General features: G+C 36.0%; 1 protein-coding gene across 1 annotated transcript; it reads right to left on the reverse strand.

Annotated features, from left to right (window-relative positions):
- Window positions 1–4,455: 4,455 nt before the first annotated feature.
- cpdb (carboxypeptidase D, b) lies at window positions 4,456–24,811 on the reverse strand. Its single transcript, XM_073825090.1, has 21 exons — window positions 24,219–24,811; window positions 19,299–19,486; window positions 19,067–19,209; window positions 18,827–18,996; window positions 18,401–18,744; window positions 16,754–16,945; window positions 16,500–16,682; window positions 16,338–16,420; window positions 16,087–16,177; window positions 14,721–14,866; window positions 14,453–14,622; window positions 14,101–14,376; window positions 10,937–11,132; window positions 10,538–10,676; window positions 9,492–9,623; window positions 8,690–8,785; window positions 8,540–8,601; window positions 8,210–8,341; window positions 7,937–8,122; window positions 4,812–4,908; window positions 4,456–4,703 (listed from the first exon to the last, which is right to left on the reverse strand). Exons 1-21 carry the CDS (start codon window positions 24,809–24,811, stop codon window positions 4,492–4,494), a joined length of 3,831 nt encoding a protein of 1,276 aa, XP_073681191.1. The 3' UTR covers window positions 4,456–4,491.
- Between the last annotated feature and the right edge of the window lie 1,326 nt (window positions 24,812–26,137).

The raw sequence follows: 26,137 nt of genomic DNA on the forward strand, positions 1-26,137 counted from the left end.
GCGCTGAAACTGAAGAAGGCAATTCTCACTGTACTCCTCCTCTAGCAACACCATAACATTTTGGATGCTGTTAGATCTGAAATGATTGACTTGGTCTCATGAGACCAGGATATGGATTCCCAGAAGTCTATATTTTGTAAAATTGGGCCTTAGAAAAGGTTAAGTCTATGAAATGCTTTGGCTACAGCAGGTGGTCCACACTTCTGAGTGCTGCATCTTACTCCATGAGATAAGCATTCACTATTTTTATAGATTTGGCTGGTTCTGAGACACTTGCTTGGTCTTTCTCCAAGGCTAAGGTCAAGATCAACTTTATTATTCCCAAAGGGCAATTTTTTTCACAGCCAGCAGTGAAACCATGCAATCAACAAAAACAAACATAACACACAAACAAACAAACAATAACAACAACTTTATTAATACTATACATTAAAATGAAAAAAAAAAAAAAAAAAAAACGATGGCAGCTGGTATGAAAGAACTTCTAAATGTATTGGTTCATAAAGGAAAATAATATCTATGAGTAGAAGGTAGCAACTTAAAAACATTCTGCAAGGGATGGCTAAAATCCTTTATAATTAACTCAGCCTTCTTTAAAGTCCGGGCTTTATACAAGTCGTTCAAGTCATTAAACGTGGTGACAACAATCTTACCACATACTTTAACAATACCCTGCAGTCCGTTTCTGTTTCCTACATTAAGTCACCCAAACCATCACACAGATGTGTTTCAAGCTAAAAATCTCCTGACAGTTCTCTCTGAGGCGGTTCATTGCTGCCAACACTCATGAATTACTCACCCTCATGTCGTTTCAAACCCACAAGACCTTTGTTCATCTTCTGAACACAAATTAAGATATTTTTGATAAAATATCTGCAACTGAAATATTCAAATGACACAGAAAGGTACTTAAAGGAACACACCACTTTTTTTTGGAAATAGGCTCATTCTCCAGCTCCCCCCGAGTTAATAAGTTGAGTTTTACCATTTTGAAATCCATTCAGCCGTTCTCCTGTTCTGGCGATATCACTTTTAGCATAGCTTAGCATAGATCATTGAATCCTATTAGACCAATAGCATCACGTTCAAAAATGACCAACGAGTTTCCATATTTGTGCTATTTAAAACTTGACTCTTCTGTAGTTATATCGTGTACTAAGACCGGTGGAAATGCAAAGCTTAAATTTTCTAGGCTGATAAGGTTAGGAACTACACTCCCATTCCGGCGTAATAGTCAAGTAATAAGGCTGAAGCAGGAGCAGTAATACCACGCAGCACATGTGCAAATGCTAAACTAGCTGGGAACTCATTTCTGATAATACTCCGCCTGCTTCGGCCATACAGTATTACAGCAGCAGCGGAATGGAAGTGTAGTTCCTAATCTTATCAGCCTAGAAACTCGCAGCTTTAGTCTTTCCGGTCTTAGTACACGATATAACTACAGAAGAGTCAAGTTTTAAATACAACAAATATGGAAACTCGTTGGTCATTTTTGAACACGATGCTATTGGTCTAATAGGATTCAATGATCTATGCTAAGCTATGCTAAAAGGGATATCGCCAGAACAGGAGAACGGCTGATTGGATTTCAAAATGGTAAAACTCAACTTATGAACTCAAGTGTGGAGTGTTCCTTTAAGGACATTGTTAAAACAGTACATCTAACATCAGTGATTCAACCGTAATGTTATGCAAAGAAAACAAAAATATTCACAAGAGTACCATGACGTATGCGTGCAGCGTTCTGACGTGGAACCCGGTTGCTGTGCCTTGTTTACAAGCAGGGGAATGCACATGCATGGGTCATGCAACTCTCGTAAACGCACGGCAGAGACTGAGGATGACTATAAAGATGTCCTTACTACCTTTCTGGGCTGTTTGAACATTTTAGTTGCTGTCTATGCAGGGTCAGAAAACACGCCCCCACTGGTCCGTGTCACAGGGTGAGTAGATTAGCATAACACCGCTCAAATGTATATGAAAAAAAGAAGGCGTAACCTTTACCGGCTGTAGTATTGTTGCAGCTGCCATGTTGTGGAGACGCAGTGTGTTTCATTGTGAAAGCAAAAGTACTTTGTTTGGCCTTCAAAATGAGGACACAACTAGAAATCAGTGGTTAAGTTATGTTTACAACACTGTTCCGGAACAGTACAATGCAAATATTCGAATGGGTGATGCGCATTTCACGGAGGACTGTGTACTGTTCATGGAGAGCAGCTTACAATGACAGCTGCACACAAAGGGTTAAGGCTGTCAAGAGGGGCAATTCCAATGTTGCAAGGAAAGTCTGCGTGTCTGACTGAAGGCCTGTAAGTACGTTTTCATATTTAAAGAATATGCTACTGACTATTCAAACGCGGGTTTTGAGCAGTGTAGAGTAGTGCTTGTAGTTCCTCGATGTATGATTGCAAATGCAGACATGGTGTTATGTTTATGCGGTGCGACGCAACACATATTAAGACAGTACATAATGGGTTTGATTGTTTCGCGGCGTGCAGAGAAACGGCATCACAATATGGTTAGGGGCGTAACATTTCCGTCACACACTTAAGGTTAAGGTTTTCAGCCAATCACAATTTCTTGGCGGAATGACTGCAAAGGCCACTCCCACAATTGTTGATTGACACAACCGTCTAACCTTAGACCTGCCCTGAGTGAGCTGTAAACAGTCCGCCATTGTTTTGACTCCAGAGCAGGAGTAGACAAGAATGTCTCCTAAGCAACTGAAGTGTTTCGTTGTTGGATGTAATAATGAAATTTTTGGCAAATTGATTTTCTCCCGACATCTGAGCCGCTGAAGATACAGAAGATTATTTTCGTTTGCGCCGATCCCTGATCTACCTAAATGCATCTACGTTCGCGTGAATCATTCTTGATTCAGCTTCATCTACAGAAGATGTGAGTATAAGGTTTTTTTTAATAAATCTTTGCAAATCATCTTATAATGTGGCCGAATAATGAGCTAGTTGGCTAAAGTTTACGGTCTCTAGAACTGCTTGTCACCCCACGGAAGAGAGAGCATTTAAAGAGACATGCACCGAAAAGGCTTGCTGTGAACAGAGCTGTTTTTGACAAGGTAAAAATGGAGTTCTTTTCATTAAGAACCTAAGGAATCATATCAACTTGTGAAAACTGGGCATCCGATGACCCCTTTAATTTGTGTTCCAAAGATGAACTCTTACGGGTTTGGAATAACATTAGGGGGAGTATTAATGACAGAATTTTCATTTTTGAACGATTCCAAAGAGAATGAGTCAGTAGGGTATGTAACACTTATTTTTCAAGGATTTTTTTTTTTAAATGTTTTAGTGTAACATACTTACCTGTCGCTCAAAAATTGCCTTAAAAGCATAGTTGATCCAAAAATTAAAATTCTGTCATTAATTACTCACCCTTATGTTCCAAACCCATAAGACCTTTTGTATTCATTTCTTTGAAGAAGAAATGTTGAATGAAGTTGAGTTTTTGCGCACAAAAAGTATTCTCGTAGCTTCATTAAATTACGATTAAAGCACTGATGTCACATGGACTATTTTGTTGATGTTCTTGGTACCTTTCTGGACCTTGATCTTGGTAGGACCTTTGTGGTCTATAGAGGGTTAGAAAGCTCATGGACTTCAAATATGTCTTATTTTGTGTTCCAAAGACGTACTCTTTATTGAAACAACATTTTATCACTTTAATAAGAAAATCATGATTTGACATGGTTCTTTGGTAATTGATCAAGCAGACTTCATGAAACACTATAGCCTGGTTTCACAGACAGGGCTTATAGGCCATAGTTCAATTAGGACACTAAATCAAATAGTTTTCAGAAATATGCCTTAGATTAAAACAAACAAACAAAATTACTGGTGTGCATCTTAAGACAAAACAATGAATCTGACGTTTTAAGATCAGTCTGTGCAAGTTTCTTTCAGTTGAAACACCCCTGACATGCACTTTAGTCTGGGACTAGGCTTAAGCCTCGTCTATAAAATTGGGGGTATGTATCTAAAGTGCCCTAACATTTTCACACTTCCAAAATCATCCAGGCAAAATTTAAGTCTCAATAAGCCTCAATAATATGCAGTTTGATGGATGGTTCATCTAAGTAGCATAGACAGGTTCTGTTTAATACTCAGTGGGTTAGTAACAGTGATGCTTTCTTTAGCAATTTCATAATGTATCGCTCCTCACCCCATTCCCATCTGTTTATTTCTTTTGTCAAATGTCTAGGTGCTTACTGCCACCTGCTGTTCATCCAATGACAAACAGTGGACCATGGTACTTTTTTTAAAGATGTTGTTAAAACAAAAACATATCAAAAATCCTTGCAATTATAACCATAACTAGCTGTGCATCCACATATATGAAGTTCAGGAGGCCAAAGGTTGCAAAATACACTGTTTACTACACGTTAACAGAGCTGTGTCTGTCATTCAAAGTCATTTTACATACTGAGCATAAAGACAAAATTACAATTTATTCTTGAACATTGTGACAGTACATTTAGTGGCCCTCCACGAGGAAAGGGTCGTCTTCACTCTCGCTCTCATCTGGAAACTCCTGTCGCAGGGGTGACTTCTCTGAAGCCACTGCTTCCATTTGAAGGGCGTCCCTCTTGCGGCGCAACCAACGAACCCCATCTCGTATGCGGCTGAACTTGGCAGAGCGAAGGTGCCAGATGAGAAGACCACAGATCAAGACACTCATCAAAGAGGCTAGATGAGGATGAAGAATTTCAGGACAGTTTACAACATTTTTATTTTTGACCAATAAGATCACTGGAAACTGAAAAAAAATAAAGTTTAAAGGTGTATTTTTAATACCTGTGGCAATTACAAACACTGCCTGACTGAGAGGAGCACTGTCTGCTATAAAGTCGATCAAAATGGGGCTGGTCACTCTGTCTGAGGATATGTTCACCTAAAACCACAGGAAGCAGAATGACATAATAGTAGAAGTTAGTAGGAGGTGTAATTTCACCACCTACTGGACAGAAGCAGCATCAGCTCAGCACAATATAATACCAAATATAATTGTTTTTTCTTCAACTTCTCACAATTCTGACTTTTTTTTCTTGCAGTTGAAAATTATAGTCAGAATTGCAAGTTTATATCTCACAATTCTGACATTTTAACACATTTACAAGTTAAGTCAGAATTGTAAGATATGAACTCAAAATTCTGAGACACCCCCCCCCCCAAATAAACTCAGAATTCTGAAAAAAAAAAAAAAAAAAAAAAAAAAAAAAAAAGGTTGCAATTCTGAGAAATAAAGCCAGAATTGCACTAATAAAGTCAGAACTGCCAGTTTTTATCTTGCAATTCTGACTTCTTTTTTTTAGAATTCTTAGAACATTTGTATTTAAAATTCGGACACAATTGCGAGTTAAGTCAGAATAGTGAGATATGAACTCACAATTCTGAGCACATAGTCTTTTTTCCTCCTCAAAATTGGACTTCATAACTCGCAATTCTGAGTTTATATCTGACAGTTTTGGGAAAAAAAATCTGAATTGCGAGAATTGAGTCAGAATTCCAAGATAAAAACTGTCAATTCCGACTTTATTTCTCGCAATTCTGACTTTTTAAAAAGCAATTGTGAGTCAAGTTAGAATTGTGAGATACAAACTCAGAATTCTGAGAACCCCCCCCCCCATATTAACTCAGAATTCTGAAACAAAAGGACTTTATAACTCACAATTGCCAGTTTCTCACAATTCTGAAAAATAAGTCAGAACTATGAACTGTCAATTCTGATAAATAATGTCAGAATTGCCATTTTTCTCTTGCAATTCTGACTTTATTTTTCACAATTCTGCCTTTTAAACACACAATTGCGAGTTAAGTCAAAATTGTGCGATATGAACTCACAATTCTGAGAACATAATCTTTTTACCTCTCCAACACAGGACTTTATAACTCGCAATTATGAGTGTACATCTCTCAATTAAGAGAAAAATTCAGAATTGCAAGATAGCAACTCACAATTGCGAGGAAAAATGCCAGAATTGTGAGATATAAACTTTTTTTCTCAGAAGTGCGAGCTCATATAGCCTATTTTTTTCCGCTCAAAATTGGACTTTATAACTCGCAACTGCCAGTTTCTCACAATTCTGAAAATTTTTTTAAATTTTTTTAACTTGACTTAACATGCAATTGTGTGATATAAACTGACAATTGACCATATGCACGAAATACTTCCTTGTTTAGACAAGCCAGCAAAGTCATTTCCGGTCAACTGTACTGTGCCGTAATATGAGCGTACTTTGTTCGTTTTCTCTACATAATCCATTCACAATCGAAGAAAAGTGTTGTTTGTCTAAGAGGACCAAACGTCCATGGGTACCGTTTCAAGAATGACAAATGCCAGTTTAAAAAAAAAAAATACAGGAGTAAATCGGCTAAATATGCGCTATGAGTCATTGCTACGATTGACAGTAATAACAGGACCAAACAAATGACAAGCTGATGGCAAAAAAAGAGCTTAAATGATTCAGACTAAATTCAGAGTAACAAAACTACAGCAGTAACAAGTATGTGTTGGTTAAATATAGGCTAGTTAATAGATTTTACAGTTTAGATACAACTTAAAAGATATAGTTATTAAATTTTATAAAATACTTCAAATTCCTGTCGATTCATATTGAGTGCATTATTTAATTATTATACCATGAATATTTAACGTATTTGTAGTGAACTATATATTAGTATTTGAATAATTCAACCTTATAGGCTGTTTGTGTGTGAGCTTAACGTTTTTCTGCACATTTTCTGCTATACTATACTTAAGGGCGGTAAAAGTACTACAATTTATTATAATAGTAATTTTATAATAAATCGAAAAGCAAGAGTCCTTGAAGTATATTTAACAGCTGTAGAGTTAGAAAATAATAAAAGGCTTTAAAATATTGCAAGATTTTAAAAATGTGTTCATGACTATGAAGGCAATGATTATCAAGAATACGATTACGATGTCCTTGAAGAGAAGTATCGCTAGCTAGCTAATGTTAGCCTAAACACGTTATGATAGTGTTTAGCTGTCAGCATTTAAATGTACAACTATGCAGATATGGAGAGTACGGGATTGCCAGGCTCCGCATTTAAATTATATGTTGTTAAATAATATGAAACTGAATGTTCATGCCGCCAACACTTATAATGTTGCAATTATAATTTTTCTCAGTTTCTGATAAGAACGAGGCAGTAGATGAGTCTCAAGGGTGTCCACCTAATATATAGCACATATAAAATGAGCTTCAGCGGAAGTTTACGAGCTGGCTTATCTTAATGCGGAAGAACGCTCCGTGCATAAGGTCAATTCCGAGAACTCAGTCTCTTTTTCCCCCTCAGAATTGGACTGTATAACTTGCAATTTCGAGTTTATATCGCTTAATTCTAAGAAAACGTTAGAATTGAGAGATATAAACTGGCAATTGCGAGAATAGTTTTTATCAATTCTGACTTCTTTTCTTAGAATTCTTAGGACTTATTGCGGACACACTTATTAGGACACAATTGCGAGTTAAGTCAATAATAGATATGAACTCACAATTCTAAACCGTTTCTTTCCCCCCTCAAAATTGGACTTTATTCTCGCAATTGTGAGATACAAACTTGCAATTGCGAGTTAAAGTAAAAACTGCAGTAAAACGGAGTTAATTTCTCAGAATTGTGTGATTAGATCATTGCAATTCTGTGAAAAAAAAAGTGAGATAAAAGCCGCAATAACCTTTAAAAAAAAAAAAAAAAAGTTTAATGCATCATTACTGACAGTTAATTTTTTTTTAAACAAACATAAAACACCTTGCTGAACCCAAACTTTTAAATGGTAGTGTATTATTTCAACTTACAGTTTTATTATGCCAAAATCATCAAGTTCAAATATACATTTATTTTAACATTTGAAAGTGATACCACCCCTTTAAAGCTATTAGTAAACTAGAACCTGCCTGCTGGAGCTCTTGCTGATATCCATGGGCCTGAACCAGCAGCTGATGTGTGCCTGGAGCCACAAGAGTGGTGAAGTGACCCTGACTGTCTGCATGAACATTCATAGAGCCGTTCACCACAACAACCGCATCAGACACCGGACGGCCTTTACTGTCCCTCACGATACCACTCAGCCTTCTGTGAACCTTCAAAGATTTCACATGAATTTAAATGAGTTCAAGTTGCCTGAAATTATGGTTACGAGATGATAAAGGTAGTTCAAATGTGTCCACCTCTAGCAGCATGCGGAAAAGAGGAAGTCTGTTCTCCATCCACAGTGAGAAGAGCTGAGATGCAGATGGGAACATACAACAGCCAGTGTACACCGTGATTTCAGGACAAAGGCCCATATCCAAACTGAAGTCCTAAAAGAGCAACATTTGTATTTTCTTAAAGACATACAAGTTGGAATATGCAGAAAATTAAACTTTAGAGCTACATTGGCAGAGAGAGAGAATATCTGAAAAACAGATTAAATGACAATGATAAGTTGTACTTACATTTTACATGAGACAAATTTCACAAAAATGTGCTATTCAGACAAACTGAAATGACTCCAGTACCTTCATACTGCCAATGTGAGCACTAAAATCCGCTCCCTTAAGGATCCCTCCTGGGATTTCCTCTGAGTAGCCAAAACACAAATCATGATATGATGATTATATGGAATTATAGCAGTATTTTTTGAATCTGAAAGAGTCTTTCAAAAGTACCTGACTTTTCAGTGCACCCCAGGTTACCCAAATGCATGAAAGGATGACTGCTGGCGTACAAGGAGGCCAAATATCTCAAAGTCTCTTCATTTTGTGCTGTGGAGTCATGATTAATCAAATTATGCCAGAAATCATTAGGATATTAAGATGTTCCATGAAGATATTTTGTAAATGTCCTACAGTAAATGTCAAAACTTAATTTGATTAGTAATAGGCATTGGCAAGAACATTTGGACCACTTCAAAGGCAATTTTTTTTCACCCTCAGATTCCAGGTTTGTAAACAGCTGTATTTCAGACAAATACTGTCCTATCCTAACAAACCATACAACGAAATTATTTTTCACCTTTTAGATGACGTATAATCTCGATTTCTGAAAACTGACCCTCATGACTGGTTTTGTGGTTCAGAGTCAAATTCTTAATTACCTGCTTAAAATGACATTTCCATTACACATAAATGATCAATCCAAAACTTTAAAACATAGTGTCAACTGTTTTCCTACAATGTTGCACAGGGCCCCCTGAACAGCACATTGACTTGGGAGACCCCCCTTGGTCAAGCTTAACAGTGTAAAACAGTCTAATTTGCGGTGTTATTGTCAAAGCTACATGTGATTCTTCTTTGGACGCACAACACGCACACTTGTCATCACGTTGAGGGAGTAAAGCTTTGATGACATTAGAGTTCACTAAACCTTGGCAAATTCTATCGTTTAAAGCTCTACAAAAACTGGACTTGACCTGAAATCCGCATAATGTGATAATGTTTAACAATATATATATATTGTGCTGTTGGTTACCATGCTGATTTGGTTTGTCATAGGGATAAGTAGCCAGCAGAGAGCCTCCCTCCAACACTACAGAAAGAGAGAAACCCCCTCCATAAATCAGATCCATCACTGCACGGGTCTCTGGTTGTGTGGATGCATTGCCTAAATACAAATACAAACCTTGTATTTATTCTAACCAACGCTTGCATAGTGTTCAATGCCAATGTCATTGTACAGTGGTGGCCAAAATAATTAGAACATTAGTGTTTTCACCAGTTAAAAATGGATTTAGTCAGTTATTTCTATCTTTTGCTGTAGTAGGAAATAGCAGTTTACATTTCCAAACATTCATTTTTTCATTAATTATAATTAATGAAAATCCAGTGAGATTTTTTTTTTTCTGACAACAGCCAGTGCTCCATACAGATAACTGATGTCGTCATCATTCAGTTTGTCTGGAATGACAAAGAAACAGAACAAACTGAGACCGACTAAATCCAAAAGATCTGTGGCAACATCTCCAAGATGCTTTAAGAAACCTTCCTGCAAAGCTACAGTACTGGTTAAAGTTTTAGAAACTTGTGTATGCTGTAAAATGAGGATGCTGTCAAAAAAAGCCATAAATAGATATCAATGGGTATCAATTTATTTCTATTAATTAAATCAAATCAGCATTTGGTGTGAGCATCCTTTGTGTTTAAAGCAGCTTTTGGCCTAGGTGCATTTGCACATAGTTTTTCAGGTAGCTTAACAAGCACATCTCTTGAAGCATTTGAGACATTGCCATAGTTCTTCTGGATTTAGTCTGTCTCAGTTTGTTCTGTTTCTTCATGTGATTCCAGACAGACTGGATGATGACGACATCAGATCTCCGTGTGGAGCACTGGCTGTTGTCAGACCCCTTGTGCAAAGAAAAACCTCACTGGATTACAAGTAATGGCAAAATTAATGTTTAGAAATGTAAACTGATATTTCCTACTGACACACTACAGAAAAAGACTGACTTAAAAACTTTTAGCTGGTGAAAATACTAGTGTTTTAATCATTTTGGCCACCACTGTAGAGTATTGACTGACCATAGAAGAAATCAGTGTCCAGGTCTGTGCCATGAGCGTTGGTGTACCCCACACTGGACGAGCAGAATCCCTCCTGTGCCTGCTCTCTACCATCAGGGTTCACACATGGGAGAATCAGTATCCTGCTCCTGTCAATCAGCTGAGGAGGAAGAAACAAAAATTGTATTACTGAGACAGGTACACAAACTCTTGTGTTCCCCCAAAAAACCTTTCCATTCTCTTGCAAAAGCTTTGTGCTCCCCCTAAAACTTTGTTTGCACAACTGGTGATAGAAGTAATATAAGGTAGGAGTAAATAGATAGAAAGACAGCGATTCTTTGTAACGGAGAACAGAGTAAATAAATGAAACAAAGAAAGAAAAAAAATTTGCGGATTTGACTTTTTTTTTGTGATGCTTGCCTTGGTGATGGCTGGATTTCTGCCATAGTTGAGGCAGAGAACAGAAGCCAATTCGAGCAGCAACTCTGGACCTACTGCAGCATTACCATGGACTCCAGCCACAAAAAGGATTTTAGGTTCGGCAGGTTGATGGACCTCCAAATTGCCAGCGATCTCAAGAGCCCAGATAGTCCTAAACTCAGTGCTCTGACCCAAACTGACCCCAGGAGGGAAAAAAGGTGATTCAAACAACATCTGAAGATTTACAGCATCACTTATCTTTTAACTTCATTCACTAAATAAAATCATCTACATGATTAAGAATTAAGTTTGTTACCATGTTTTACTTATGCCACTGTACAGTGCCTTGTGAATATTCATCGTTCATTCATGCACATCTGCATTTGGCAATTATCCACCATTTTTCTCCTCACTTATTCACTTTCCAAGCTCTGTCAGCTTGGATGGGGCTGGCAGATATTTTCAGGTTTCTCCAGAAACATTTGATTGCATTCAAGCCCAGGCCCTGGCTGGGCCACTCAAGGACATTCACAGAGTTGTCCATAGTAGGGCTGCACGATACATCGTTTCAGCATCGTCATCGCGATGTACGCATACGCGATAGTCACATCGCGGCAGTCACGATGCTGAAAATAAAAAAATTATGTGTGTCTGGTTTAAAAATTTACTTTCTATATTTCTAAACTTTATATTAGACAAATATAGATCCGTGAATAGAAAGTAATTAACTCATATTTAAGGGTTCTTTAAAAACTACAAAGCACACATTGCTTCACCTACTTCATGCATGCAGTCTCTGCGTGTGCACATACTCTTTGGTGCGCATGACGAAATGAGCGTGGGACGGGAGAAAAGCGCCAAAAATGGAAGATTTGGTCGCAAAAATAAACGCAACATCGGTCATATGGAAGTATTCTGGATACAAAAACGATGACGCTGACCAAAAACAGGTGCTTTGTCGGGATTGCCTGGCAGTTGTTGCCACAACTCGCAGAAACACTACGAATTTGTTTGACCATTTAAGTCGGCACCACAAAGCACTGTATGATGAATGCAAAACCAGATCAGAAAGCAAAAAACTATTTCGGATGCGTTTGCCAGTGTGACGCCTTACGAGAAGGGCTCTAAGTGACAGAAAGATGTCACTGATGCTATTACATTTCACCTTGCGAAAGACATGGTACCAATAAACACGGTCACCAAGCAGGGTTTTACAAACATGACAAGCCTTATGTTATGCCGTCACACACTTATTTTTCTCAAATTGCCATCCCAGAGCTGTACAACAAATGCAAGGCACAAGTGGAATATTATGCAGCAACAACCGCTTCAATGAGTAAATTAACGCATACAGAAGCACCAAATTGGTGTATTTTAATATTTATATTTACTTGATGCAACAGTTCTGAGAAAGAAGCCAATTTTTTATAGAGTTGTTGAAAAGTTTAATCTTTTGTTAGCTGATGAGCAACACTTGTTTTACTTTGGCTAAACAAAGTATGCAAAACTAAAAAAAAAAAAAAGAATCTTCTGACATATATATATATATATATATATATATATATATATATATATATATATATTATTATTATTATTTTTTTTTAATTTCGTGACAAAACATATTTACTAATCTGTTTTCAAAAAATGAATAAAATGTTAAATTACTTATTTTGTCACTCATGTTAATTCCTTAATGTGATAATGAAGTGTCCTCTTTTCATTCTGAAAATGAGTTCCCTTTCATCAGGGTAAAAGCAACATTCATTATTAATTTCATAACATATTAGAGCCTTGATTTGCCTGAATTGACAGTGAATAAGGTGAGTCAAACTGTTTATGAAACAACCCAAAATAAGTTTTAAAAAGTATTTTATTTCAGGGTTTTGATTATACTTTAAAAAAAAATTATTCTTTGAAAATGCTTACAAAATTATCCCAATTATTTTTGAATTATTATTTGATTTTTAAGCAGTTCAAATCACCTGATGAACATAAATGAATTTGTACACATCGCAATATATATCGCAGGGGAAAAATATATCGCAATGTAATTTTTTCCCAATATCGTGCAGCCCTAGTCCATAGCCACTCTTACTGCGTGCTTGGGGTCATTAGCCTGTTGATAGGTAAACCTTCTGCCCTGTCTGAATTTCAGCTCTAGACTGGGTTTTCATTAAGGCTCGCAATATTTTGGTGCACTGAGCTTTCCTCCTACTCTGATGAGACCCTCAGTCATTGCCGCTAAAAAAACCAGCCCAACAGCATGAGCTTGCTACCAGCACACTTTACTTTTGGGACGGTACTCTGCAGGTAATGAGCAGTGCCTGGTTTCCTTCAAACATGATGCTTGGAATTCAGGTTCATCAGACCACAGAATCTGGTTTCTCACAGTCTGAGGGTCATTTAAGTGCTTTTTTAGCATATTCCGAGTGGGTTTTCATGCGTCTCCACTGAGGAGAAGCCACACCGCCATAAAGACTGGATTGGGGTTACAGTGTTGTTTGTCCTTCAATAAGTTTTTTCCATCTTCATATGAGATCATGGAGCTCAACTAGAGTGACCATCAGGATCTTGGTCACCACTCTAGCCAAGGTCCTTCTCCATCAATTGCCAAGAGGCCAGCTCTAGGAAGAGTCCTACCTGTGAAAGTTGTATTCTTTCTCTGAACCTTTATTCAGTTTTTTCGGAAATCTTCCCCAGATCCATGCCTTGATGCAAACCAGTTTCTGAGCTCTACAGGCAATTATTTTGACCTCAGGGCTTGGTTTTTGCTCTAATTTGCAATTTTAGCTGTTAGACCTTTTCTGACAGTTGTGTGCTTTTCCAAATCATACTCATTCAAACTAATTTTCCACAGTTTAACTAGTAACAGTAACATCTACAAGCCATGCAAGTGCTCCTGAGCTAATTTTCAAGTGTCCCAGAAAAGAGTATAATTACTTCCGTAATGGAATCATTTCAGTTTTTTTATTTCTAATAAATAAATTTGTCATAGTGTATGGAGTGTAGATTGATGTGGGAATAAGTAAAACATGAATAAATTAAGAAGAATACTTTCGCAAGGCACTGTAGATGGTTACTTGCTGGCCCAATCATCTCAAATCTTAATCAGATAATTGGTGGTGCTTGCTAAGGACCCAAGACACATTTTCAGGATTACATACTTGTATAGCCGTGTGATGTGAGGGAAGTTGTAGGTCAATCCACGCAGGAACTCTGAGCGTTCCCTGTAGTTTCGGTACTGCAAGGTCTGAGCAGGGAGAAGGCTACGGACCAACTGATCCAACTCACCAGGAGCTAAAAGCCATTCCACCAGTTTCTCAAAGTCCTTCTGTTCCACTTCCTCTACAGATGGCTGCAATGTATCTCTGGTCAGCTTGAAGTCCACCTGCTCCACCCGAGTCTCCAACACCCGGACAGATGCCGACATAGGAGCATAACTGTAGAAAGATCATAGAAAATGTAATGGGTGACTCATTTTACGCCTTGCATTCTGTACATTTGTCCATTTCTCACCCTGGAGCAGAAGCAGTGATATGGTAAGAACCAGGAGCCAGAGGTCTCCAGTAATGCCCTATGCTGCTGGTGTGGACATGATGGCTTGAGCCTTCCACCACGACTGTAGCATTAGCGATGCCTTTGCCAGAAAGACCATCAGTCACCATACCCCTCACAAACAAATGAACCTGACATATGGGACATCACACAAACCATGCAATTCTTGAAATGGACTAGCTCACCCAAAAAGAGACTAATATCTTGATCATAATCAAGAATTCATCACCTGTTCTATAAAGTGCAAGAGCGCTCTATGATTCTTCTCCCAGTATTCTGAGAGCAACTCCTCTGGTGGAAGCAGTTCACAACTCAGACCAATGTTAACGGCTAAAGTGTCTGTGCTGAGATACGCCCAGGTCAGCATATCAGTTCCTATAATTATGCGAAAGACAAAAACAGTGTTGACTTCTATATGAAACAGGACAGTCTAGGACTATATGCTTATAAATAATAATAAAAAAAAACAATAAGGGCCAATAAGAAATTAATACTTAGCAATACTTAATATGCAGCAAAGACATTAACATTATCAAAAGTGACAGCAAAAAGCTGTATAGTGCTACAAAAAAAAATCTATTTTAAATCATTTAAATGTTTTTGAACTTTACATTAACCAAATAATCCTGAAAAAGCCTGTCATGGTTTCCACAAACCTATTAAACAGCACAACCATTTTCAAAATTGATCATAATAATAAAAGTTTCTTAAGCACCAAATAAACATATTTGAAACATTTCTAAAAGACCATGTGGAAATTCAGCTTTGCAATCACAAGTCAAATAGCAGTCAAAAGTTTTTGAACAGTAAGATTTTAGTGTGTGTTTTTTTTTTTAAGTAGTCTCTTTTGTTCACCAGGCCTGCATTTATTTGATCCGAAGAACAGCAAAAAAAAGTGACATTTTAAAATATTTTTACTATTTAATATATATTTAGATTTTAATATATTTTAAAATGTAGTTTATTAATGTGATTTCAAAGCTAAATTTTTAGCATCATTACTCCATGTCATTCTAATATTCTGATTTGCTGAACAGCATTTATCTTAAATAGAACTCTTTTGTAACAAATGTCTTTATCATCACTTTTGATCAGTTTAAAGCATCCTTGCCAAATAAAAGTATTACTTTCTATAATTTCTATTTAAATGTATTAAATTCTAAATGCTGATCTTTGGATCTTTTTATTCATTAAAGAATCCTGAAATGGTAAACAGTAAAATATTTCACAATATTACTGCTTTTGCTGTATTTTGGATCAAATAAATGCAGGCTTGGTGAGCAGAAGAGACTTTGTGTAAAAAAAACAAAAAACAAACAAACAAACAAACACACCTTCTGACTGTTAGTGTACATAAATATATATGTACATAAATAGAATACAAAATAGAATATAGTTTTTTGATTGTAATATTTTACATTACCATTTCACTGTATTTTTGAACAAATGAATGCAGTCTTGATCAGCATAACATCTCTTTTCTTTTCTATTACACTTATTATTAATAATCTTACCGACCCCAAACATTTAAATGGTAAATAAGGTAAATTCTGATTTAATTTTCACTTAAATCAGTGATTATGCTTTAGTCTGACCGGTGGCTACTGGACGATGATGCTTAATGCCTTTTTTCTCTCTGGTTCTTGGCACATCACAGGCCTGAGGATCTTCAAAAGCCTGAGATTTCTAAAAGGAAATGACAACAATACTAGACAATTTGAGAAAGACATGTGATACAGAAAACACTGATAGTCTACATATTTTCTTTCTGATGGTTTAGTTAGTTAGTTAAAACCCACAAATGTTAGCTTGAGGTTTCATAATTCACAATATATACACAACATACCACATAATAGGCTTCTGCAACTGATTTAAACATATCCTCATCAACAGAGTCAAGGGAACTCGGGTAGACAACTCCCCTAAACCCTAGAGACAACAGTAGCAGTTTAGTTTATTTTTAAAACTGAATTAACATTATTACACAAACCCAAGTCACTTTTTGTACCTCCACATATATTTGCAGACAGCACAAAGAAGTGGGCCTTGATCCAGTTTATCACTGCTTGAGTTTCTGCTTCAACAGTGCTTCCGGATCTTGACTGTTCAGGGAAATTTGCATTCAGGTCAACGCGGTGACTGTTATCATGTCCAATAATACGCAGGTCTCCTGAGACCAGTTCCTTGTGAGCTACGAGAAGAAAACCAGGGTAAATGCAGAAAATGACAATGAAACAATCTGAAAAAAATATTTGCTTGTACCTTTTAGTGCTAATTCATACCCGTCTGGGTTCATGGAAGGCATGATGTGAATTCTTGTGCTATTGACCAGAAGTGTGACCAGTGGATCTTTGCCATAATTGCGGCACAAGTACTCAATCAGGTTTAGAAGAATCTCTCGACCGATAAACTCATTTCCATGCAGGTTACCCAAAAACATGACCTCTGGTTTGCCTGGTTGATGTGAAGAGGTGATTACTTGGAGACAGATTTTTGTAATGTACACTTCAGGTCAAAAAGTTCACATATAGTCCACAAGAGAAAATAGTTAAATTTATAAAAATGACCTTGTTTAAAGTTCACATACACTTGATTCTTAATACGGTGTTGTTACCTGAATGATCCACACCTGTGTTTTTTTTATTTTGTTTAGTGATAGTTGTTCATGAGTCCCTTGTTTGTCCTGAACAGTTAAACTGCATACTGTACTACAGAAAAATCCTTCAGGTCCCACAAATTCTTTGTTTTTTCAGAATTTTGTGAATTTGAACCCTTCCCAGCAATGACTGTAATATTGTGAGATCCATCTTTTTACACTGAGGACAACTGAGGGATTCATATGCAACTATTACAGAAGGTTAAAACACACACAAGCCGGGTTTCCATCCAAAGTGGCAAATTCAAATTATGCGCAAAAATTGGAATAATCGCATAAACATTTGCGAATAAGCACCGTTTCCATCAAGAGAACAAAATCACTTAACTAAGAAAAGTAGAAGTGACTGAATATATAAAAAAATTATATGATAAATAACTTGTGCCTCAGAGCGAGCAGACGAAACACTATAAATGAGATCATTGTTTTGAGAGGCAATTATACAGAAATACTATAAATGCGTTTCAATCTCCCATTATTCACATTAACCCTTTTTCGAACAAATCAAAAAGCACCAATTGTTATTCGAAATGTGGCGTTTCCATCACTCGTTTCTGATGCAATACTTCAAAATGCACATAAAAACAGGGTGATAGAAACACAGCTACTGATGCTCCAGAAAGAACAACGATGCATTAAGAGCCAGGGGTGAAAACTTTTGAACATAATGAAGAGATGTCCATTTTTCTTATTATGCCTAAATACCATATTTGTTTTCAATTTAGTACTGCCCTTCAGAAGCTACAGAAGATACTTGCATGTTTCTCAGAAGACAAAATAAGTTAAATTTACCCTGATCTTCAAACTCAAAGTTTTCAGCCCTGACTCTAAATGCAATGTTTCCTTCTGAAGCATCTGTGAGCATTTGAACCTTCTGTAACAGTTGCATGAGTCCCTCAGTTGTCCTCAGTGTGAAAAGATGGATCTCAAAATCATAGTCATTGTTTTAAATGGTTCAAATATACAAAAACACAGGAAAAAAAAAACCTAAAAAAAAAAAAATGTGGGACCTGAAGGATGCAGGGAAATGGGGTCATTTTTATAAATTCAACTGTTTTCTCTTGTGTACTATATGTATACATCTTTTATGTGAAATCTCTTATTCAGGTCAGTACTAAATAAATAACATGCATTTTGTATGATCCCTCTTATTTTGGTAAAATAATTACCATCTTGCAGATTCTGCAAGGTGTATGGAAACTTTTGACTTCAACTGTATGTATCTAAATGTATGTGATCATACGCAATCGCACCTTGCTCATCGACACCAGGATTGGTGGATATCTCCATCACATAAAGATTCCTGCCCTGCACTGATCGTCCAGCAGAGATTAAGTGAGTGATAGAAGGATGGACAGCACTAAACAGCTGCAAGAACATCTCCATTTCATCATAACTGTGATATCGGAAATCCAAAGTATGGATTTGAGACCTTGGGATGGGAGGCCCAGGTGTGTTCAGACCTCCATTGGTTACCAAATGTTGTTCAGAAGGATCTAGCAATAACATCTCTTCTACAGGTTCCTCAAGAGTGAAGTTTAACAGCGTGGCTTTGCCTTCAATCACTGGCACATTCTTGACAGTATTTGAAAGGTATCTGAAGGAAACATGGAAAAATTCAATTAAACTGGACCAATTCCATCTCATCATTATTCTTTCATGCATTTACATGCAATCACCCAGGTGAGCTGGCAGTGATGTCATATCTTCCAGGCAGCAGCAGGCGATAATAATCACCAAACATCCAGGTTGTGATGTTGTGATGATCACTTCCAGAAATGGAGATCGTTGCATCTGGGAGACCAAACCCTGATCTGGTCATCACGAAACCTCTCACACCAATATGAGCCTAAAACAGAAGCGAAATAAGGTTTGTTAGACCATTCATGGGACAACACAAAACATCCATATCAACTCACTTGGTGTATGTAGGCAAGAAGGGCCTCCCTGTTGTTGGTCCATTCCACGAAAAGCTGAGAAGCTGGTGGATACTTGCAGCAGCTCAACTCAAGTGTGACTTCAAAGCAGTTTCCTTTGAGGTAGTTGTACTCCTCCATTTCCCCTGTACACAAACAAGACACCAAACCAAATCTCAATGGAGTTCCACTAAGGTACAAAATCTGATTTTAAATGTCAAATAGTTTGCGATACCATCTCCGAGGTGTTTGTTTGGATCGTCGGGGCAGTCAGGATTGTCCATCTTCATAATGGGATGGTTCTCAATGTAGGTTTGTGCTAAATGGCGAAATACAGCATCATCTGATGCATAAGAACTGCCGTCATCAGAGGGGATGCTGGCCATCACGGAGCCCTCGTGTAGACTACCGGACAAGACGAACCTTGAAAAGACGACACAGAGGAAGCAAGCATGGTAGGAAACACTTCTTGAGAAAAGAGCTGACTTGTGAAAATCTCAGATCAGAAGCAAGAGAACATTACACCACTGAATAATTGGTTTTACCACTGAATAATTCGCGATTCATGTTTTCCAGGCTAGAATAAAATGTCACAATTAGTCAGTAAAAAAAAAAAAAAAAAAAGTTAACTCTGATACGAAGTGATGATCATTTTGTTTCTTGATCAATTCATTTTAAGTTATGTATAGTCATTTTGATATTTTGTAGTGCATACGGTGTTACTTTTATTTATATTTTGAATTAGCTTTTTTTATATATTCAATTTTAAATTTGGTTTTAAAACATTTTTATTCTTTGGCTTTTAATTCTTTATTAAGATTATATACAGTACTTCAATACTGTTGTTTGTGATCCTATCCCCCGGTTTCACAGACAAGGCTTAAACCTAGTCCAAGACTAAAATGTAAGTTTGAGCTGTTTCAGCTGAAAGAAACTTGCACTGACAGCCCTTGAAATATATCGGTGCCTTTGTTTTGTCTCAAAATGCAAACCATTTTTTTTTTCTTAACACATTTATAAAAATTGCTTAAAATGTCCTAATTGAACTATGGCCCAATCCTGGCTTAGTCAAAAGCCCTGTCTATGAAACTGGGCCCATTTGTACAGCACTTTGTTCAGCTACTGTTGTTTTTATTTGTGCTTTAGAAATACAATTGACTAAACTAGGCTTCATTTTAATTTTGTAGTAATTTGTGCGCTTTAATAAATTTTATTAGTTTTTTTTTTTTCAACAGATTAGTTTTTTTGTTGTAGTTTTTTGTCAATGTTTTTATTTTTTTATTCATTAATTTCCAGTTAGTAAATGTAGTGCTTTAAAAGGAGTAGTTCACTTTCAGAACAAACAATTTACAGATAATGTATTCACCCCCTTGTCTTTCTTCAGGATTTCTCTTCATATAATGAACTTCTATGGTGCCCCCGAGTTTTCTAAAATGCAGCTTCAAATGGCTCTACGATCACTGCCAAGGAAAGAAGGGTCTTATCTAGCAAAACGATTGGTTATTTTCTAAAAAAAATTAAAATAAAAAAAAAACAATTTATATACTTTTTAACCTTAAATGCTTGTCTTGTCAAGCTTTGTGTGTACTGTGTAGAAATTAAAAAGTATATAAATTGTAAATGTTTTAAGAAAAAAACCAATCGTTTCGCTAGATAAGACCCTTCTTCCACGGCTGGGATCATTTAGATCCCTTTGAAGCTGCATTTAAACTGCATTTTGGAAGTTCAAACTTGGGGGCACCATAGAAGTCCATTATATGGAGAGAAATCCTGAAATGTTTTTCTCAAAAAACAATTTCTTTACAACTGAAGAAAGAAAAAAAAAAAAAAAAAAAAAAAAAAAAAAAAAAATTACATCTTGGATGCCAAGTGGGGTGAGTACATTACCTGTACATTTTTGTTCTGAAAGTGAACTACTCCTTTAACAAAATTATTTCAGTTAGTTGCCAAGACAACAATTCTTCTTTTTATTATTATTATTATTATTAAAAACTTTTATAGTTTCAGTCAACTGAAAACCCTGGAAATGACAAGGTTTAAAAATTAATATAACTTATTGTTTGTTAAATTATTATGTTTGCCAAATCAAATGGTATCCCGTACAAAAAATAACCATGGATTTATTATAGAGCGTTTTTACTATGCATCAATCAGCCATATTGGCGGCACTGAATGTAAACAATCCCGATGAAACGAGCGAAACACACATATTAAGCTGATTATTACTGCTGAAAATTATGAATTATTGTCATGTTTTGGGCTGTACTAGTCGGTCAGACTGGGAAAACATTGAGTAATGCAGACTGCCAAAACTTAGAACAAATCAAGTAGAGTGCAAAAAACCTGAGGAACAAAAGGAGTTTATGGTTGGCCAACCAGAACCAGGATTTCAAGGGAAGAATCTTGACAACATTCGTGTTTGCTCTTATGATTTCCGGTCAGGTAGTAGTATTACTTAAAGTAATATGTTGTATTATAATATAATAATATTGCAAAGCTTAAATTTGCAGATGTTAAACATTAACTTTTTTTGTTTGCTTAATTAACTAGCGGTAGCTTGCAATTTAGCCACGTTTAGTTTATACTCATTTTTTAACTTACATTTATCTTGCTGTTTTTTTCTCTTCCTCTGATTTCTTCCGTTTTCTTTTCTCTGCACCAGAAAGATATGTTCTTTTTTGTGACATTATTAATTGTTTTGCTGCAGTGATGCTGTTCTTCAATGATTTTAAGTTACCTCAGTCAGGCATCGTACGGCTGTCATACTCATGCATCCTGCAGCAGCCAGTTAAAATAATATTGCGTTGTTTTTTTAATGGAATAATGGATTTCGTTACCAATATGATATCCATTGAAATATTATACATAAATAAAAAACGATGTAATTTCATGTACTCTTGGGGGCCGCTTAGTTCGCTTATGTCTTCCCTGGTGAAAAAAACAGCTAAAACCAGCCTAGGCTGGTTGGCTGGTTTTAGCTGGTCAACCAGCCTGGTTTTAGCTGGTCATAGCTGGAAGGCAGGCTGGTTTTAGAGGGGTTTTGGCCACTTTTCCAGCCTGGCCAGGCTGGTCAGGCTGGTCTTAGCTGGTCAGGCTGGGAAACCACCAGCTAAAACCAGGCTGGGAGACCAGCTAAAACCAGCTACTTCCAGCTTAAACCAGCTAAGACCAGCCAACCAGCCTAGGCTGGTATTAGCTGTTTTTTTCAGCAGGGTTGGGCCGGTGTTCTGAAATGTTCGGTGTCTGAGATTTTCTGTGACACTGGGCGGAACTAACATGAATATTCATGAGTTTCCCGTTCATGAGTTCCATCTTAAAGTTGCACTCAAATATTAGTGCTCCTGATTAAAAAAAAAAAATACAGCTTTCTGTAACGTAATTTCATTTCAGTTTCGAGCTAATATATATACATATTTATTGTGCACAGACATTTATACATAAGTCCAGTTTATCTTTAGAATATGCATCATATAGGATTATAGGCCAACAACTCCCGTCTTTTTGTCATTTACCCTACTTCGGTTTTACATTTGAGTGCGTTTTAAATTGTTTGATTTCATTTGAGTTGTACAGAATATACTTATGCATTTGATTTGGCATAATAAAGTTTGATTTGTGATCATGTACAACATTGCTTATTATCATCCTCCGTGTGTGTGTGTGTGTGTGTGTGTGTGATATATATATATATATATATATATGAAATATTACAAGAATAAAGTCAAAATATTATTTAATTTAATAAAATGTGAGGAATAAAAGATTGGACGCCACAGACATTTTTGCGGAGCAGGTGGAGGAATTTTCACAAAGAATTTTGATAAGAATTTTCAAAGATTTTGATTTTGATAGATTAGACTTTATATTAGAAATGTTTTTTTTATTACAAACAACGAATGCAACCGAATACATTATTATTTCCCAGCATACCGTCCCCTTGAGTATGACACAAGGTATTATTTCTGCTAATAATCCCACATAGCCTACACTGCAGAAAAAAAGTTTTTCTTACTTTTTTGTATCTTGTTTATTTGCTTACCCCAATGGCAGATTATTTTGCTTTTTCTAAGCAAAAGCTCACTTAATTTCGATTTGTTCCTTCTAAAAACAAGACTTTAACTAGAATATCCTTCTTGGTTTAAAAATTGTTAGATATTTTGGCTGAAAACAAGACAAAAAAAATCTAAATAAGAAAAGCATTTTGTGTAGGTGTATATAGTGGATTAAAAATAGTCAAATAAGAGAGCTAGCGCCAACCCAAAGGAATGTCCATTGGGTGTATGAGCTGAGTAAAAAGTTGGTCCTGTTCAGTCTAAATAAATACCACATATATTTGATATTAAGCTGTTTTCGCAAGTCAGTAAAATTGGCTCTTCCTCATCCCAGTAAAATGATGCGGCCGCTCGGAGGCATCAATCCGGGCCTTTGCATGCGCAAAATAGGCTACTCTCAAATATATTATAACTTTAATTTCTACGATTTAAATTCTCGTAATAATTCAACTTTATTCTTGTAGTATTTGGACTTTATTCTCGTAATATTCCGGCTTTATTATCGTAATATTTCGACTTTATTTTTGTAGTATTTGGACTTTATTCTCATAATATGTCGACTTTATTATAGTAATATTTCGACTTTACACTTGTAGTATTTCGACTTAATTCTCGTACATTTCGACTTCATTCTCGTAGTACTTATTCTCGAAATATTATGACCTTAATCTCAGATTTTTTTACGTGGCACTAAAACGCTGTCCTATAAATGCCTGTTGGCTCATTAGCTAGAACATGTCCTTAAATTAAATCATAATAAATTATATTAAATCAAACTTACAGCACACAATCTACAAATGAAATCAACAATCTAAAGGAATAAAATAACTCAAATTAGTTCGACGCTTAATTTAAATTGATTTACGTTAACGAAAACAGTTTATATGGTCCAAGGAGCACTAAAAATTTTAGTGGCGCTTTAACGTGAAACAGGGAACTCGTGAATATTCATGTTAGCTCCGCCCAGTGTCACAGAAAATCTCAGGCACCGAATATTTCAGAACACCTGTTCTGTGGCCGCGCATCTGGGTAACTGACCAAAACGTATGTCTGAATGTGTAAATATACAAAATGTAAATACGTAGAAAAAACACACAACCTACTTTTTCTCAAGAATCCATTTAATGACAGCAGTGACCTCCGGTGTGTCTTCTGAGGTCTTACTGAAGGACTCATCCTGGTCGGGGAAACTCATATTGAGGTCAAAATGTTTGGCATTCTCGCGGCCTTCGCTGCTGCCATTGCAGTCACCCTCCACCGCCCGCTCAAAGCCGTCCGGATTCATGCTGGCCATTATATAGATGTCAGTCCGGTTCACCAGCTCTGTTACTCTCAAATCACGGCTATACTGAGTCAACAGGTACTCGATCAGATAAACTAACAGCTGCCGTGATAAAGCCTCGTCCCCGTGGATGTTGCCCACATACTTGAACCTGGGTTTGCCAGGTACGTCCGTTGTCGGATTCGTTGTTATTCTCATGGCCCAAAGCTCCTTTCCCTCGACAGACTGTCCGATGCTCGAAAGTCTGCAAATATGCGCGTATCTCTGAGAGAAACGCTGAAGACGTTCGGTCATTTCAGCGTAGTTGTAATATTCTTTGTATGTTTCTTCTTGAAGTTTGTTGATGCGTCTCAAACCCAGTATTTGGTGCGGAACTATTAAAATATGCGGCAAAATGAGCCACAAAATATGCATTATGTGTTTGTAGTAGTTGAGTAGTGAAATTTAAAAAAATCGTTTGTTAGTCCTTTTATCGTTAGTTGCCTTTTTGATGAGCCATTACAAATCGTTCATCACTGAGGTTAAACGATTTGAATTAAAATTAGGATCACTAATAGATTCCACTTGGCACAATCAGTATGAAATTGGTTTTCACAGGGTCAAACCAAGGTTTGGATTAAACCACTGCCATTTTTTAAGGGGTGGTTGTCAATTTAACTAATTTTTCTGAAGTACACTGCCAGTCAAAAGTTTTTGAACCGTAAGATTTGTAATGTTTTTTTTTTTACTTCTGCCCACCAAGCCTGCGTTTATTTGATCAAAAGTACAGCAAAAACTGTAAAATTGTTAAATATTTTTTGTTTTCTATTTTAAAATGTATTATTCTTGTGATTTCAAAGCTGATTTTTAGCATCATTACTCCAGTCACATCATCCTTCAGAAATCTTTATAATATTCTGATTTGCTACTCAAAAACACTTATTATTATTACAAAACAGCTGAGTAGAATTTATTTTTTTGATGAACAGAAAGTTCAGAAGAATAGCATATAAATGATAAATGTCTTTATCATCACTTTTGATCAATTTAAGGCATCATTGCTAAATATTTTTTTCTATAAGTTTTAATATAAACACACACACACACACACACACACACACACACACAATATAGTATATATATATATTAATAAAAAATTATACTGACTCCAAGATTTTGAATTGTATGTTACAAAATCTTTTTATTTCAGATAAATGCTGATTTTTGATCTTTCTATTCATCAAAGAATCCTAAAAAAACTAAACTGTTTTAAATATTGATGATGATAATATTAATAATAATAATAATGATGATGATGATAAAAAAAATTAAATAATAATAATAATAATGCTTCTTAAACAGAAAATCAGCACATTAGAATGATTTTTAAAAGATTGTGACACTGAAGACGAGCTGAAACTGATGATAGAACTGAAAATTTTGTTTTGATCACAGGAATACATTACATTTTAAAATATATTCAATAATATAAAAATATAAGTATATAAATATAATATAAAACAGTTATTTTAAATAGTAAAAATATTTCAAAATGTACTGTTTTTGCTGTACTTCAGATCAAATAAATGCAGGGTTGGTGAGCGGAAGAGACTTATTTAAAATGTCTAATGTAAAATGTATTTATATCAGAATTTTTTTATATATATATATATATATATATATATATATATATATATATATATATATATAATTATTGTTTTTATTTATTTAATTACAGTTCCTAATCAGTTTACATGTTGA

Source organism: Garra rufa, chromosome 19 (genome assembly GCF_049309525.1).
Source record: "Garra rufa chromosome 19, GarRuf1.0, whole genome shotgun sequence".
NCBI lineage: Eukaryota > Metazoa > Chordata > Actinopteri > Cypriniformes > Cyprinidae > Garra > Garra rufa.